This window comes from Bombus bifarius, unplaced genomic scaffold, assembly GCF_011952205.1.
Source record: "Bombus bifarius isolate JDL3187 unplaced genomic scaffold, Bbif_JDL3187 scf7180000007987, whole genome shotgun sequence".
Classification (NCBI taxonomy): Eukaryota; Metazoa; Arthropoda; class Insecta; order Hymenoptera; family Apidae; genus Bombus; species Bombus bifarius.
Window position 1 is genome coordinate 1,094,508 of NW_022884369.1, and position 13,398 is coordinate 1,107,905.

General features: G+C 47.2%; 1 protein-coding gene across 14 annotated transcripts in view; it reads left to right on the forward strand.

The window, feature by feature from the left end:
• Nucleotides 1-2,722: 2,722 nt before the first annotated feature.
• The window catches only part of LOC117205288 (regulating synaptic membrane exocytosis protein 2), a 66,998-nt gene continuing 56,322 nt past the window's right edge, over nt 2,723-13,398 (forward strand). For all 14 annotated transcript variants that reach the window (XM_033443541.1, XM_033443532.1, XM_033443535.1 and 11 more), the window contains exons 1-2: nt 2,723-2,865; nt 7,701-7,905. In XM_033443541.1, coding sequence (XP_033299432.1) covers nt 2,756-2,865; nt 7,701-7,905 — 315 coding nt within the window. In that variant the 5' untranslated portion in view covers nt 2,723-2,755. The remainder of the gene's footprint in view (nt 2,866-7,700; nt 7,906-13,398) is intronic.

A 13,398-nucleotide genomic window follows, 5' to 3' on the forward strand; every position in this document is an offset into this window, starting at 1 on the left:
GGCACATGCACGGGAAGAGAGCGGAATTCGTGCAGGTCGGGTGGTGGTCCCGAATGGACAAACACGTAGGAGAGGGGGTGTGTGAGTGGTTCGCGCAACTGCGGTCGTACACAAGTACGAGCCGTAGGAGGGTGTCCTCCGCGGTGAAAGGTCTCGGTGGTTTTCGACTCGGTTCTCCCGTTTCTTTTGTTTCTTCCATGAACGATAGCGAGTGGAGCCGAGGGCCGTTGGTTCGTCGTCGGTGGTTCGCGCGATTTCGATGCCAGAATTCTAACAGGAAGTCGATTCGCGGTCGGAAATTAGCCCCTTTCGCGGAGACCGGTTTTCTCGTTTCAGCTCGTTGCGGAGAGGGACGAGGGAAAGGGGCGAACGAGATAGAAGCAGATAGCGTGGGTAGAGGGAGAAAGATGTAGGCGATCGGTGGGAGAAGGGGTGAAAGGGAGACAGAGAGGGCGAAGGAGGAGGTGGAGAAAGAGAGAGAAGGAGAGACCGAGCCGTCAGCGAGAGTAGTACCAATCGCGGAGCGTTGGCGGACATAAGCGCGCTAGGGGTGTGGAATAAGCTCATTCGTGTGTTGTTCTAGCATCGAGCGTTAGCGAGAAAGGAAACGTTGAAACACAGAAATGAGAGAATATCGTTCGCTTCGCTGTTCGCCGTCAACGATTCGACTGGACGCCGTTACCATCGTCTACTCGCGTGTGTAATCAGTGCGAGCAACGGAAAACTCAGAGCCAAGCACGGAGTCACCCGCGATAACACCGTAAGTGGTCGTTTTACATCGACGAGGGAAGATAGTACAAGAATCCATATTTCCGTGGAAATAAATTATAACGCGGGGGTTCGTAAACGAGCGAACAGCTGACACCGCGAGCTGCTAATCGCACGAACGCGACTTGAAAACGTCGTGAACAGCCGGTCAGCTGAGAAAACGGCTCTCGTGGGTGTGGAACAATCCGGTCTAGGGCGATTGATTGTGTGGGTGTCGCGGTCGCTGCAGAGACGTCGAAGAGCGCCATCGTCGTCTCGGCCGCCACGTGAATCGCAAACACTGAGAAGAATACTTGTAGCGTTGAATATCGTCTGGAAGCGAGGCATACGTGGCACGGATTTCCTCGTATGATCGAGGCTACGCGTGTATTCTACCGCTCGAATTAACGCGTTTCTTGTGTCGATTCATTTTCCAAGGATTCGTCTGCTTTCAACTTGTGAAATTTTGTTGATCGCACCTCGATGTTTTTGAAGAATTTTACGATTAATTTTGCTGTGATACAACACGACGTTACGTTGTTTTATAGTTGAAGAAGACGAGAAAATACATACATGGAAGAGTGTTTTTCTGTGCACGATTCGAGGCTGAAGAAGAAAAATCCCGAGAGCCAGTAGATATTATACCCAGTGACCCGTTTCCGTTCGAAATCGATGAAATTCCGAAAACGTTTGACAGAGGTCAGAAACACGACCACGTAGCCATTATTATCGTATCGTATCCGATTGGTCGCGCGGCCGTCAACGCGACACTTGGCTAGTGCTGAAACGCGGACTGGTCTCGTTTAACCGGTGGCAGAAGCGCTCCACCTGCGCCCGCCGTGTATAGGATCGCGTATTCCCCTGCAAAGTTCAAGAACCTGGGCTTCGTGTGTACGGCAGAAACGAGTGCACCAACGGCACCCGTGACCCGTTTTCGTTTTCAATCGATGTACTCGTGAACTGGGCCGCTCGTTCGCTTGAAACCTCGATACCTCGCGAGGTGTTCGACCATCAAAACAGAGGGAACAGGGTAAACAAATCTGCGAACCGTGAATCATAGAGTACAAGATACGATAGTCGTATAGGGAGAGATACACGAGGAAGAAGAGTAGATTAAGATAAAGAAAAGAATCGGAGCACGTTAGAGAGAAGCAAAGAGAGCGGGGGAGAGCAGTGCGCACATTCTAACCTCGCAGCCGCCATATCGAGGACGCGAGGAGGAAGCTTGTCGAAGGTCGCTTTCGAGGAACACCTGGGGGACAGCCCTCGTATCGTTCCATGCTGGCTTCGAGCGGAGAACTAGGATCGGGGACGGAAGAGAGAATGCGAGAACCTCCACACAGCCTGTGAAACATGATTTGTCATACAGATGCGGTCGTTGGTAATCGTACGACGAGAGATAACGACGACGAGGACGCCGACGGAGACGAGGATCACGGATCTATCCAGCGTCGCGTCGATGCCTCGACGAGTCTCGATGACGCTCGCATGAGAGCCAGCCTCGAGGCGGACGATAAGACGCGTACGAACAAGACAGTCCGGTGTCGAGTGGCTTCCACTTGTCCAGTCGAACGTCGGGCGAACGTGCTGGTCGTCGTCGACGGGCTTCCAAGCTGCGTACCGATCGTCACCGATTGTCATCGTCTTGTATGCTGTGACAAACGGCATAAACAGCAGCGACAGAAACAGCAGCAGCGGGACAAGCAACAGCCAGTGGAAGATACGAAAGCGAGAGCACGGCATAATCTACGCTCGTCGAAGGCGTACCCGTGTTGTCGTGGCCAGCTGCGCCGATTACCAGGTGTCGGATGACTCCCCCCGTACGCTACAGCCTTCCCGTAGTCGTAGAAAGGACGCGATATCCCGTAGGAACGAGCGTTGTCGCGCGGCGAGCGATCCTCGTCGCGGTACCTCATCGGCGGCGTCGTCGGTGCTGCGCCGGCCCGCGCGTCGCGCTAAACTCCTCGCGATTAGACCTTCCCGTGCACGTTCCTATCTTACGTCCGTGATGGCGGCTGTACCTGATATGTCGCACCTCACCCCTGAGGAGAGGAGCACCATCGAGGAGGTTATAATAAGGCAGAAGCAGGAGGAGGAAAAGGAAAATGAGATTATGAGGTACGTCGGTTTTGCAACCTGTTTTTTTGACAACTACGATGCTGCGGCTGCTGACGATACTTCTGCCTCGTGCACTATGCTTCCTTTTTTTTATCCTCTTTGTGTTTAATTATTTTCTTTTATTAGCCTTTATGATTTTCGATTTTATTTATTGACGCAAGGAAAGAAAAAAAAGGAAGGAGACGATGATCGATTCCCCTGACTACCATGGATTACACGGACTGCAGTATTCGACACTTAACAATAAACAGCAGAATGCACTTAATTATTTAAAAGTAGAGGAGACTTTCTTTTAAGGTGCTTAGAGGAACGAAAAACGTAAAATGTTTTCTAAAGAACGTTTATTTTTATCAGCCATTCATAATACCATTATTTTTTCATTTGCATCCCTCTTATCGAAGAGATTAACGTCCGAGGAGATTTATGCGTTTATCCAAGAAAATCAGGCGCCTTTGCGCGTTTCCGCAAAGAAAGAAACGAGTTAGGAAAGAGGCATTGCGTCGAGCAAGTAGTAGAAGGTCTGAATGGCCAGACAGACTAGGCAGAGCTACAAAATGTGACCATGGACGGTCACGCGTCGTTGATCAGTATTACTGAACGAACGAAACGATACCCGATCGATCGAGTACGTGTATTTCTTGACCAGCAAATTGTCCCCGCTGACGTTTTCCGCCTATTTTCTCTGCTTACCTGCTCGTTAGTCCTTGACCGTTTTATACCTACCGTAGTATCTTCCCTATTTAGGTATCCGTCGCTACCTCGGATGATTATCCCGTCAATTCTACATTTAGCATCTACCAAATAAAAATCTATTCCCATAAACTTCTTTTCGTTTAACTAAATTAAATCACTCAAACTGTCTTTTGAATAAACGTAGTGAATTTCTATCTTCTTAAACTCTTCCCCTGGAAAGTGTGTTCGCGTAATTATAGGAAACACGTAGAACGAACGTTCCTTAAGATCGACGAAGCGATTGTCTGAAACTTTGCATCGTACATCGAAAGGAATCAACGAAAACTGATCCTTTCAACGGCAGGCTGGCACCTAGCCGTTGCAAGAGGCAGCGGGTGACGGATGCGCCAGCAGCCTCATTCGCATGTAATTACGGTGCCAGAGTCGCAGCGAGGCGACGCCGAGGAAAATGGACGGCGTTCTTCGAGGAAGGCGTTTTATTGATAGGTTGTCGCTGATGGAAAACGGGAACGTGAGAAAGCAGTCGAGCGGAGAACGGAGACAGGCAGCCAGCGAGTGTGAGAGAAAGAGACAAAGAACAGGGTGAAAGAGGGGTGAATCGACAGAGGAAGAGAAGTGGAGAGGGGATGGGCATCGAGAGAAAGGGAAGGAGCGAGAGAGTAATGAGGAAAGCGTGCTTCGCCATACCGATGCGAGATCATGTAATGTGGACGATAAGTACGTGTAGGGACGCATGTAAAATGCAAGGCAGCAAGCCTTGACGTGGCTCGGTAACGAGCTGCTGTAGTTGCATAGGGTATGCATAGGGTATGCAGTTGCAGGCCGTGGATAGAGTGTGAAAGAGGCTGGATTGGCATGGTAAATTCTTGGATCCTGAAATGTACAGGGTAGCCCGTTCGCGGAAGGATGACGCGGTTTTACACGTGGTTCCAGAGTCGGCAGTTACAGCGTGTGGGTTAGGTTTTGTATTTGCTACGTTGTCGAGTCACGTATAGCAACGAGAATCCTTTGATATCGCGATGATAATTTTAGTCGTGGTATGGATGGGAGGTCTGCCGTCGTGACGCATCACAAGGCGATTCGCGCAAAAATAGACGTAACCTTTTCCGTCCCTCGCTTTTTAGGCTGGTTCATGCGTGCGAACCGATGTAATTTTCTGATGTAATTGACGTCGAACTGTTTCCAACGCTAATTCCTCGTCTACCTTTCACCTTAACGAGTAATATTCTCCGATATTTTCTTTCCCTCTCTATGGATATTGTAAAGCTTGAGTATAATAGACGAGGTAAAGTTTGAGGCGTGAATAAAAAAAAAAAAAGAAAAAAGAGAAAAAAAAATGAAACGGAGGCTCGAATGGACGGAAGTTTCGACGCGTCGCGCGAAGATCGGGGGAGAGGGTAGGGACTCTTTGTTCGAGCGAGGCACGTAGCCGGGACGTCGTGTGAAAAGTCGCGTAGCGCGGATTTTGTGGGACGGAAAAGTCGCGCGTAAATCACGGGAGGTATTCGTTAAGTAACCTACATTTCTCTGCTCTGGCTTTGATCTGCTTCTCTCCCTTCCTTCCCCTCTCCTCTCCTTTTGTCACGAAAGAATATTTTTTTTCTCGCGTGACGGATAGATCGTGTCTCGGGGAAAACGCGGCCGTAACGCGACGAGCCGCGTTTCAGCTCGACCGATCGTCGTCGCGTGTTCGCGAGTCGCGCGCGATTATTGGTAAAGCAATTAGAGTAACGTAGGCGGACACACATACACGTCTCTCTCTCTCTGTCTGTCTGTCTATATACGGGTGTAGCGCGTTGTATATGTACTTTGTGACATGCAGCCACGACCTTTGACTCGATCGGCAAACTCAAGATTTAGGTTACCGCCGCTCGCGACTGTTCCATGCAAATTTCCGCTCGAAACTAGAATCGACTACCGCTGTATTTAATATAGGCGTCTCTTCCTCCTTTGTGCCAGCAGCTATAGCTAGCTAGAATGATAGCGATCAAAAGGAATTCGATGCGTTGTTCTCGGGTCTGTTTCGTTGGGATTCAAGTTCGAATCCGCCGTCCCAGTGCCAACAACCCTCGTGATTCCCAACTTTCATTCGTCCACGTACACGCGACCTAGAGACACCGAGGGCTTCCGATCTTGTAGATGGGCTAACCTCGTGCCAAGTATTCCCGCCTTCCTTACTCCCTCGTGCATTCGTGCTAACCTACTTGGCTTGCGAATCCTTCCTGCCTGGACCGGCTTGTCATCTTCATCCCTTGCGATTAGGATGGTTAACGTTGTTTACGAACCACCCTTCTAAAGAAACTCTCCTATGATCGTCGAATCGTGTACGCGCTCAAAGCGGGTGAACACAAATTGAAAATTCCCGTGTATACACCAAGAGAGGACAAAGTTGGAAGTGTATCAGAATTTCATCGTCTCGACGAAAGACACGGAAACGTTGCAAGTTAGCGACAGGCTGGAATAAATCGATGACATCGGTCACATTCCATTCCAGTTCAATTACCTCAGCGATAAATTGACTCTCCTCCGGTATCAAAGCTTGGCCATTCCCTCGACTGCAACCGCTCACAATCCTATCTCTCTGTCCACTAATCGAAGAGTGCCCGTTCGTTTCTTCCATTCCAAGACATTCGCGAATGATCCCGCCGTTCCTTCGATTGAAATCGAGCACCTTAACAAAGTCCCTTCCATCGAAGATCGTTTACCAGACGACCATTCACCAGAGTCTTACATACGACAACTTCAAATCTATAGAACTCGCTAGAAAGTTCTTTTTTCATCGATTATTCTATAGCCTGCAAAATACTTCGCATCGTTCACGACGCGATAGAAACCAAGTTTCCCTTCTACGTGTTATCTCCTTCGCTTCTACCGACAGTCAGGACTCTAGCGTCGTTCATACGGTGTATAAACTGCAGGACTATAGTCGTAGTCGACATCGAGTTTCTGAAGCTCGATAATAAGACGTTCGAGTGCGTTTGCATGGGGATTGGCGATTTCGCATCGTTGAACGTTACATGGAACTCTATCGCGCCTTCCACCCTCCTTGCTCTTCCTTTCGAGTTTCCAGTCGATGCTGATAGTTCTATAAGCAAACTCTGTTCGATAGCAGCAGAGAACGTTCGATAAAAGCCTCGCGTTCGCTGAATTCACCGAGGCTGAATTCTCTCGGACGTCTGATGGCTGTTCCGGTCTCTTGCATCTTGAAAACCGCGCTGAAAGCCAAACGAGCGGGGGTTAAAAACGTCGCGCTGCGAATTAGTTACGCGGCTGGAATTAAGTAGCTCTGCCTAAACGAAATCATAGCGGGTGCAGATAAAAGTGGAACGACGACGGTGCGATGCAATTTGCAGAAAAATCTCAGCTCGACGAAGAACGGTCGACGATAGACTGAATGTTAATAGCAAACCGTGAGAGATAGGAGAAGAAAGAGGAAAAGATCTGGTGGTCTGTTTCTTAGTTTTGTTTGACCGAAAATCTCGAAATGGAGGATTTACAATTACCAGGGAATAACGGCGACTTGAGTCGAGTCTTCTGAAGCATTCCCGCTCGAAGAAGCAGCACGCTTTTCTTTTCTGTTTTCCTCCTCGAAGTTCGCTGATGCGAGCATACCGCGGTAGGAGGACTTCGCTATCTGTTCTCGAAGTTACTTGCTACAACGACGAGAAACGAAGAAGAAGGGTTTGTTAGAACGCAGCTAAGCACGTACGTACACGTGCGTCTACATATTTATCGAAGCTGGTTTGCCGTCTTCTATCCGGGGGCTGTTCTTTTTCAACGTATCCCCCTCGCATGCAGCGTTCGTTTGATGGTTTAGCCTGTAATTTCCATACAACGTCGACTGCTTCTAAACGTGCTCCTTTCCTGTCCTATTTGCCTTCGTGATATCGCGTTAGTCTTCGAGAGACGTGATGAAATTGCGTTTCTTTTTGCATCTTTCTTTCAAATCGATCCAAAGTAGCGAGATATGTCGTAACCGATTTTGTCGTAATCAAAAGGAGAGGAAACATCTTGCGTTCTAACGTTACCGGAATTATCTTGAGTTCCATCTGACATTTTCAATGTTTATAAAATAGATTCCTTCTCCCCCTATTCGTTTTGCTCACGGGGGAATAATACGTTTCTTATATTATACTTTACAGACGGAAGCAGGACGAGGTGACGATCCTCGAGGAAAGGATACGGGCCTGTTCGGAGAAACACAAGAAGGCGGGAGTGGAGTTGCACGCCACGTGTCACATATGCCTGAAAACCAAGTTCGCCGACGGCGTCGGCCACATCTGCAACTACTGCAGCATCCGGTGCTGCGCACGCTGCGGCGGAAAGGTCACTCTACGGTCGAACAAGGTAGGGGCGAAATCGGAAAAGAAGCGGCAAGATATATTGTCCGAAGGAATCGAGTTCTCCTCGAGCTCTCGCGCGCTCTAATTCCCTCTGTTTTTCTTACTCGCTCGCGTTCTACGTTCGAACACGCCGGGGTGGGGTCCCGGCTGACTTATTAGCTACGTTAACTTTTCTCTGTTCGATCTACTGTCGTCGAACCTTATCCGAATGCAATGTCTGATTTACCGATTGTCTCCTATCGCTGGCTATTTTTTAGACTTTCGAATCTATTTCTTTCCACCGATAGCGAGTTTAGAGTCAATCGACCGATCGACTATCTTCATACTCTGTATTCCATCCACTGATTTCTCGAATCTTGTATCGATATAATTTTTCATTACGGTTATCTATTATCGGTATTAGCTGTGCTTTAGGCTTTTGAATTTATTTCACTTATTTCACTCCACTGGTTAGTGTAGTTTGGTAACGATAAATATCGATCAATTAGTTACTTTAACTTTTCTATTATTCGATCTACTGTCGTATCTTGCATATATACAATATCCGATGTTTTCTAGTTTATTTCATTTCACTGGTAGAGAGATTGGTCTCAACATTGATTGACGTTAACTTTTTGTATTTCATCCACTGCCCTTTGAAACTTATATAAATACAATGTCCGACAATGATTGTCTTCTATCACTAGCTGCACTTCAAGCTCTCGAAAATATTTCTTTTCACCGGTTGCGAGTTTGGTTTCAACATTGTGCAATCACGAAGAAATCGTCGCTCCTCGCTGTCTTTCATAGCTTCAAATATCTTTAGAAGCATCGAGAATAGTATTTTTGAATTGAAAGTTTCGTTGGTTACTCGTAGAGAGTTTTGGAATGATTTTGGCGAGAGAATGCGCGCTTTCGGTAGAGGGTGGCTAGATAATCCGCTATTTTTCTTTTAATTACAGAAGCCACTTAAATTTAGTGAACATCTATGCTTTGAGGGATCACGAGTCTTATTTGTCGCCAGACCGGTCAGGCTCGCGACCAAAAAAGATTCATTACCTAAATGAAGGGATCAAAGGAAATCCTCTGTGACGGTGCATTCGGTACGCGAGCACCGGAAACGCCTTGCCTCTCGTGACGTTCCAAGGCTCGTTCTTTTCACGCCACCCGAAGATTCAAATAAATTTACCCCCATGCGGAAATATTTGAATTTCTATCCTCTTAATTGCCGTAAATGAATCGTTCAACCTTATCGGAGAATACAGATCAAATTCTGTTGTACAGATCGTTAGAAGCGAATGAAAGATTTGTTTAAATTCGAGAAAAATATTGAACTTGAAGATGAAATGAAAAGCATCACAGATCGATAAGCAATGAGATCTGTCGCACGAATCGATAGGGTGGAAACTAGCCCGAAAGCCACAGTCACTCGCTCGGCCCTCGCTGATAACTCTGATCAATGGGATCTTGGGCGCGAATCTGTGCACTCGGGAGAACGGAAACGAGGCTACGATTGCCGACTCCTTCGAGGTATTATCTCTGGCCTGTCGCTGTACGTTTCGTTGCACTATATTCGCGCGTTGCACAATCTCGCTATCCTAAATAGAATGGCGACGAGAATCTCTGGTCGACTAGGAAAATTGAACCATAAATTCTGGTGGTACTTTTCTCTTTTCATTCCCAGCCTGGAAATTTTTGAACGCTCTATATAAAGGCTTATTCGGCGAGATCATTATTAACATTTATTATACGCTTAAAGTGTATGCTAATATACTGTATGCTAATGTCTCTTCTGTACACATTTTGGCATTTCAATGTGTTTTATGCAATATATTAATTTTCCATGACAAACGTTCAAACGTTTTCATGAGTCGTTGTATATGTAATTAGACGAACACACAGAGGCGTACAATTTTTATTTAATAAAAATTGAGACGAATCGTAGGAGGAGAGATAAGAACCGTTGAAAAATTAGATCGACGTCAAATGGAATGGTAGCGTGAGAGGCGGTTAATGGCGGAAGAAGGTCTCGTTCGCGCGTTATCGAAGATTCCAGCGATTTCACGCAGTTCCAGTTCCCGGCGTTCGCGGAAAATTGGATCCGCGCCGCTGTGATTTATCGCGTCTTCAAGGCAGTCCATTTATTTCCTAAGCGAAGAGATTTCGAAACACGAGCCTTGTCGTTGTCGTCGTCGTCGGGGCGGCCACGATTACCGCCACCGATGGTTTGGCTTTGGTGTTAAAAGTGCAGAAGCGATCAGCGCTAGAAATGTCACCTTCCTGGAAACAATTAAGAGCAGCCCTATCGCAAAAGACGATAACTGGCCGCGTATCGTCGCGCACGTTTGAAATACGTGGAAATAATTGACCTATAGCGGCACTGTTGCCCCCCTTACCGCCCACCCTTCTCCATGCTACACCAATTAACCGTTATTGTGGACGTGCGCGTGTGTAACGTATGTGGGCGTAATGCCATCGTTAAATAGCCAGCTAGCGAATATGTTTCCTATCTATGAACGCTGGTATTTCTCCGGTCAGATCGCACAATTTTGATAGGATTTTCATCAATGGGAATGAAATAGTGCCTACGGACTTGCCTGCAACCTAGCTTTTTATTTCTCGTCTCTCGCCTTTGAACACGACACGCCCTTCGTCATGCATCCCCATTTCGAGGCGATATTTAACAATCGAGTGATTATGGACAGATCGTATTATCATTATTGTCATTGAACATTTATCGTCGAAAGTTGGATTTTATAATCGATCGTTGCGATTTTATTTGCGATTGAAAGTTCCTTGGAACGTTACTTTTTCCATATTTAAATTTCTATATCTTTTTATATTTAATGCCGAGTAATGCCGATGATAAGTTTGTAATTTGGCAAATTTGATTTTTTATTTATTTGTCGCTTACCGGATCAAATATAGTCTTACCGCCAGCTGTTTGGTAAAGTAACGTCGGTGATTTAAAACGATTCGAAGAGAAATCCTCGAATAGATCGCGTAACTCGATTAACGACACGATAGTTTAGCGAGCGATTCTTCGAGGTTGCGGCAGTTATTCGCTTGTATTCAGGAGGCCCGCGGCATAAAGGGTAATTTAACTTCGTTTTTGAAAGCGGCGCATCCGGCAGCGGAGAAATAAGAGCGACAACCAGGGCTTTACGCACGTACAGAGAATACACGCGCGCGCATTTCACCCGGCGAGGTACAATAATAGAGGCAGACGCGCGGAACTTCGGCTTACAACTTCCTGTAAGTTTATTGGTTTTCATCGTACACTAACGCGGCTTAAGAAACGGAGGCTGGCTATGCAGTCGGTTAAAGTGAGCCTTGCGCGCCCGGTTCCCTCCCTGGCCACGTATTCCATCAAGAACGCAACAACAATTTACGATACTTTCGAAAATATTTAATCTTCGATTCAACGCCTTTGTCTTTGAAACTTTCGCAAAAGTATCATCATAGCTGCCAGTTAGTTTCTTAGTTGTGCACCTTGCTGCAGATTCGAAGAGATTCATTGATCGTTCTCTGAGAGACTCGTGTTCCTCTCCGAACATCCATCCCCGTTATAGCGAATCCTCGCTTAATACAGCCGAAAATATATGATAGACTGAGGAGGTGGCGTGTACGCGCGTGCCAATGGTTCGTCCAGCGAACACGTACTCCCACATGAGCACCAGGGCCACACGCAAGCACGATGATAAACGTCACGGCGCGCGTTACGACATCATCGATCCGCTAGAACGGAACGCTCGTACGTTTCTTCATTGCTGTAAAGAGAGAAAGAGAAAGAGCCAGAGCCACGGTACGCGAGGTTCGTTCAATTACACGAGCCCGGGCTTTTTCACCAAACGGGGTTCTTCGATTCGTCGGTTCTCAGGGTCCGAACGAATCCCTTTTCTTCTCTTTCCTTTTTCAGTGTTTTTTTTCCCCGAGCCTTTTCGTCTTTCTGCTACTACACCATTACGTGCGATCAAACCTAGCACGCATATACACACCTTCACCCCTTCCTCGTCTTTCTTTCTTTCTTTCTTTCTTCTTTTCTCTCCTCGCCGATCTCTGTACTCGTTGTGGTTTCGTCTCTCTGCGTGAGAGAGCCTATGAATGGGGCGCGTCCCTGTGTGACGTCACGTTCCAGGGGTAGAGGGCTGGGGTCAGGAATGAAGTGCGGGGTGGACGAAGGTGTGGGTGGATGGATGTCGGGCGGCGTGCAGGGGGGCGAAACGTGACGCAACATATTGATCTAAGTTTCGTAGGGAGGGTTACAGAGTCCATGATGGGGACACACCGACCGACGCGGACAGGGTTGGAGGGGCTCGAGGAGAGAACGGATAGGGAATGGAATACAAGGTGACCGGTAAATTTACGTTGTTCTTCGTTTCGACGCGGTCGCGGTGTATTTGGCGTGGCGGTGCCTCCCGTTCATCGAGGGGAAGGAGTGGCTTTGAAGCTGGCCGCACACGCGTAGGCGGAAGGGTGGCCAAGGAGACGGCTTGAAACGTATCGCACGGCCGAGGCAGTTGCATTTCTCTTAATGAAATTAACGCGGATTGAACGTTCATCGGGAAGGCTCCCGTTAATTGAAACGATACAAAGTCCACGATATATGATATAGTAGTTGAGAGGGCAAACTGCGTAGAGTACAGTAGTGCTTCGGTAACTGGTCGAGATCTTATTTGGCCAGCTATCGAAGCAGCGAAATCCTGAGCATTTCTCTTCTCAGATTGAGATACGAATGCTTGGCACGTACGTATCAGAGCCATTAATGCTATTAGGGAAATTTTCGGAGCTACAGATGTTAAATAGATTTTCAGTAACAAGTTTGGTAATAAAACAAGCGAGTTTCACAAACTACAAATCAGCTAGCCACTTTATTCGACACGAAACTCTAAGACTATGGAAACTGTTTCTGCAGAAGTTTGTATCCTACAACTTGTCGCTTGTCGTTTTATTAATATTCATTTTATTTGAGCTTCGTTAATGTTTACTTAGTAAATCATCGTGCAATTATGTCTGGAGACTCTTTCGAGGTCAGCTTCGAGAACTGCTAGGATTAATCAAAACGATACTATCGAGATTTACGATTTAAGTACTAGAAAAATTTCAGAATAATTATGTTCTGTGGAACATCAATACTTAGAATTCCAACTATTATCGTTTCCACTCGCGCAACCAGACAATGTCCCTAAACCTTTCGGCATTGTTCGCGTCACCGATGCAACCCAGGTTGCATAGTTCGCGGGGCTCATCGAATTATGGCGATTTTCGATTAATGACCGGGTCGTTCCGAGATTACTGAAGGTCCAGAAAGCTGGCAGGCACGCGGAGGTGAATAGCTGCAACGGTCCGTGGGACGTGGCGACTGGTTCCAAGGTTCTCTGTCGATCCATTGTGCGCTCGTGTTCGGCCGAGTGCACGCGTGTATCTCTGGTATTTATGTCAGAGCGGTAGGGACTGACGGTAATTCTAATCGAACGCTGTCCGAGGAAGTATCCTTCGTTCCAATACAGCATTCCAC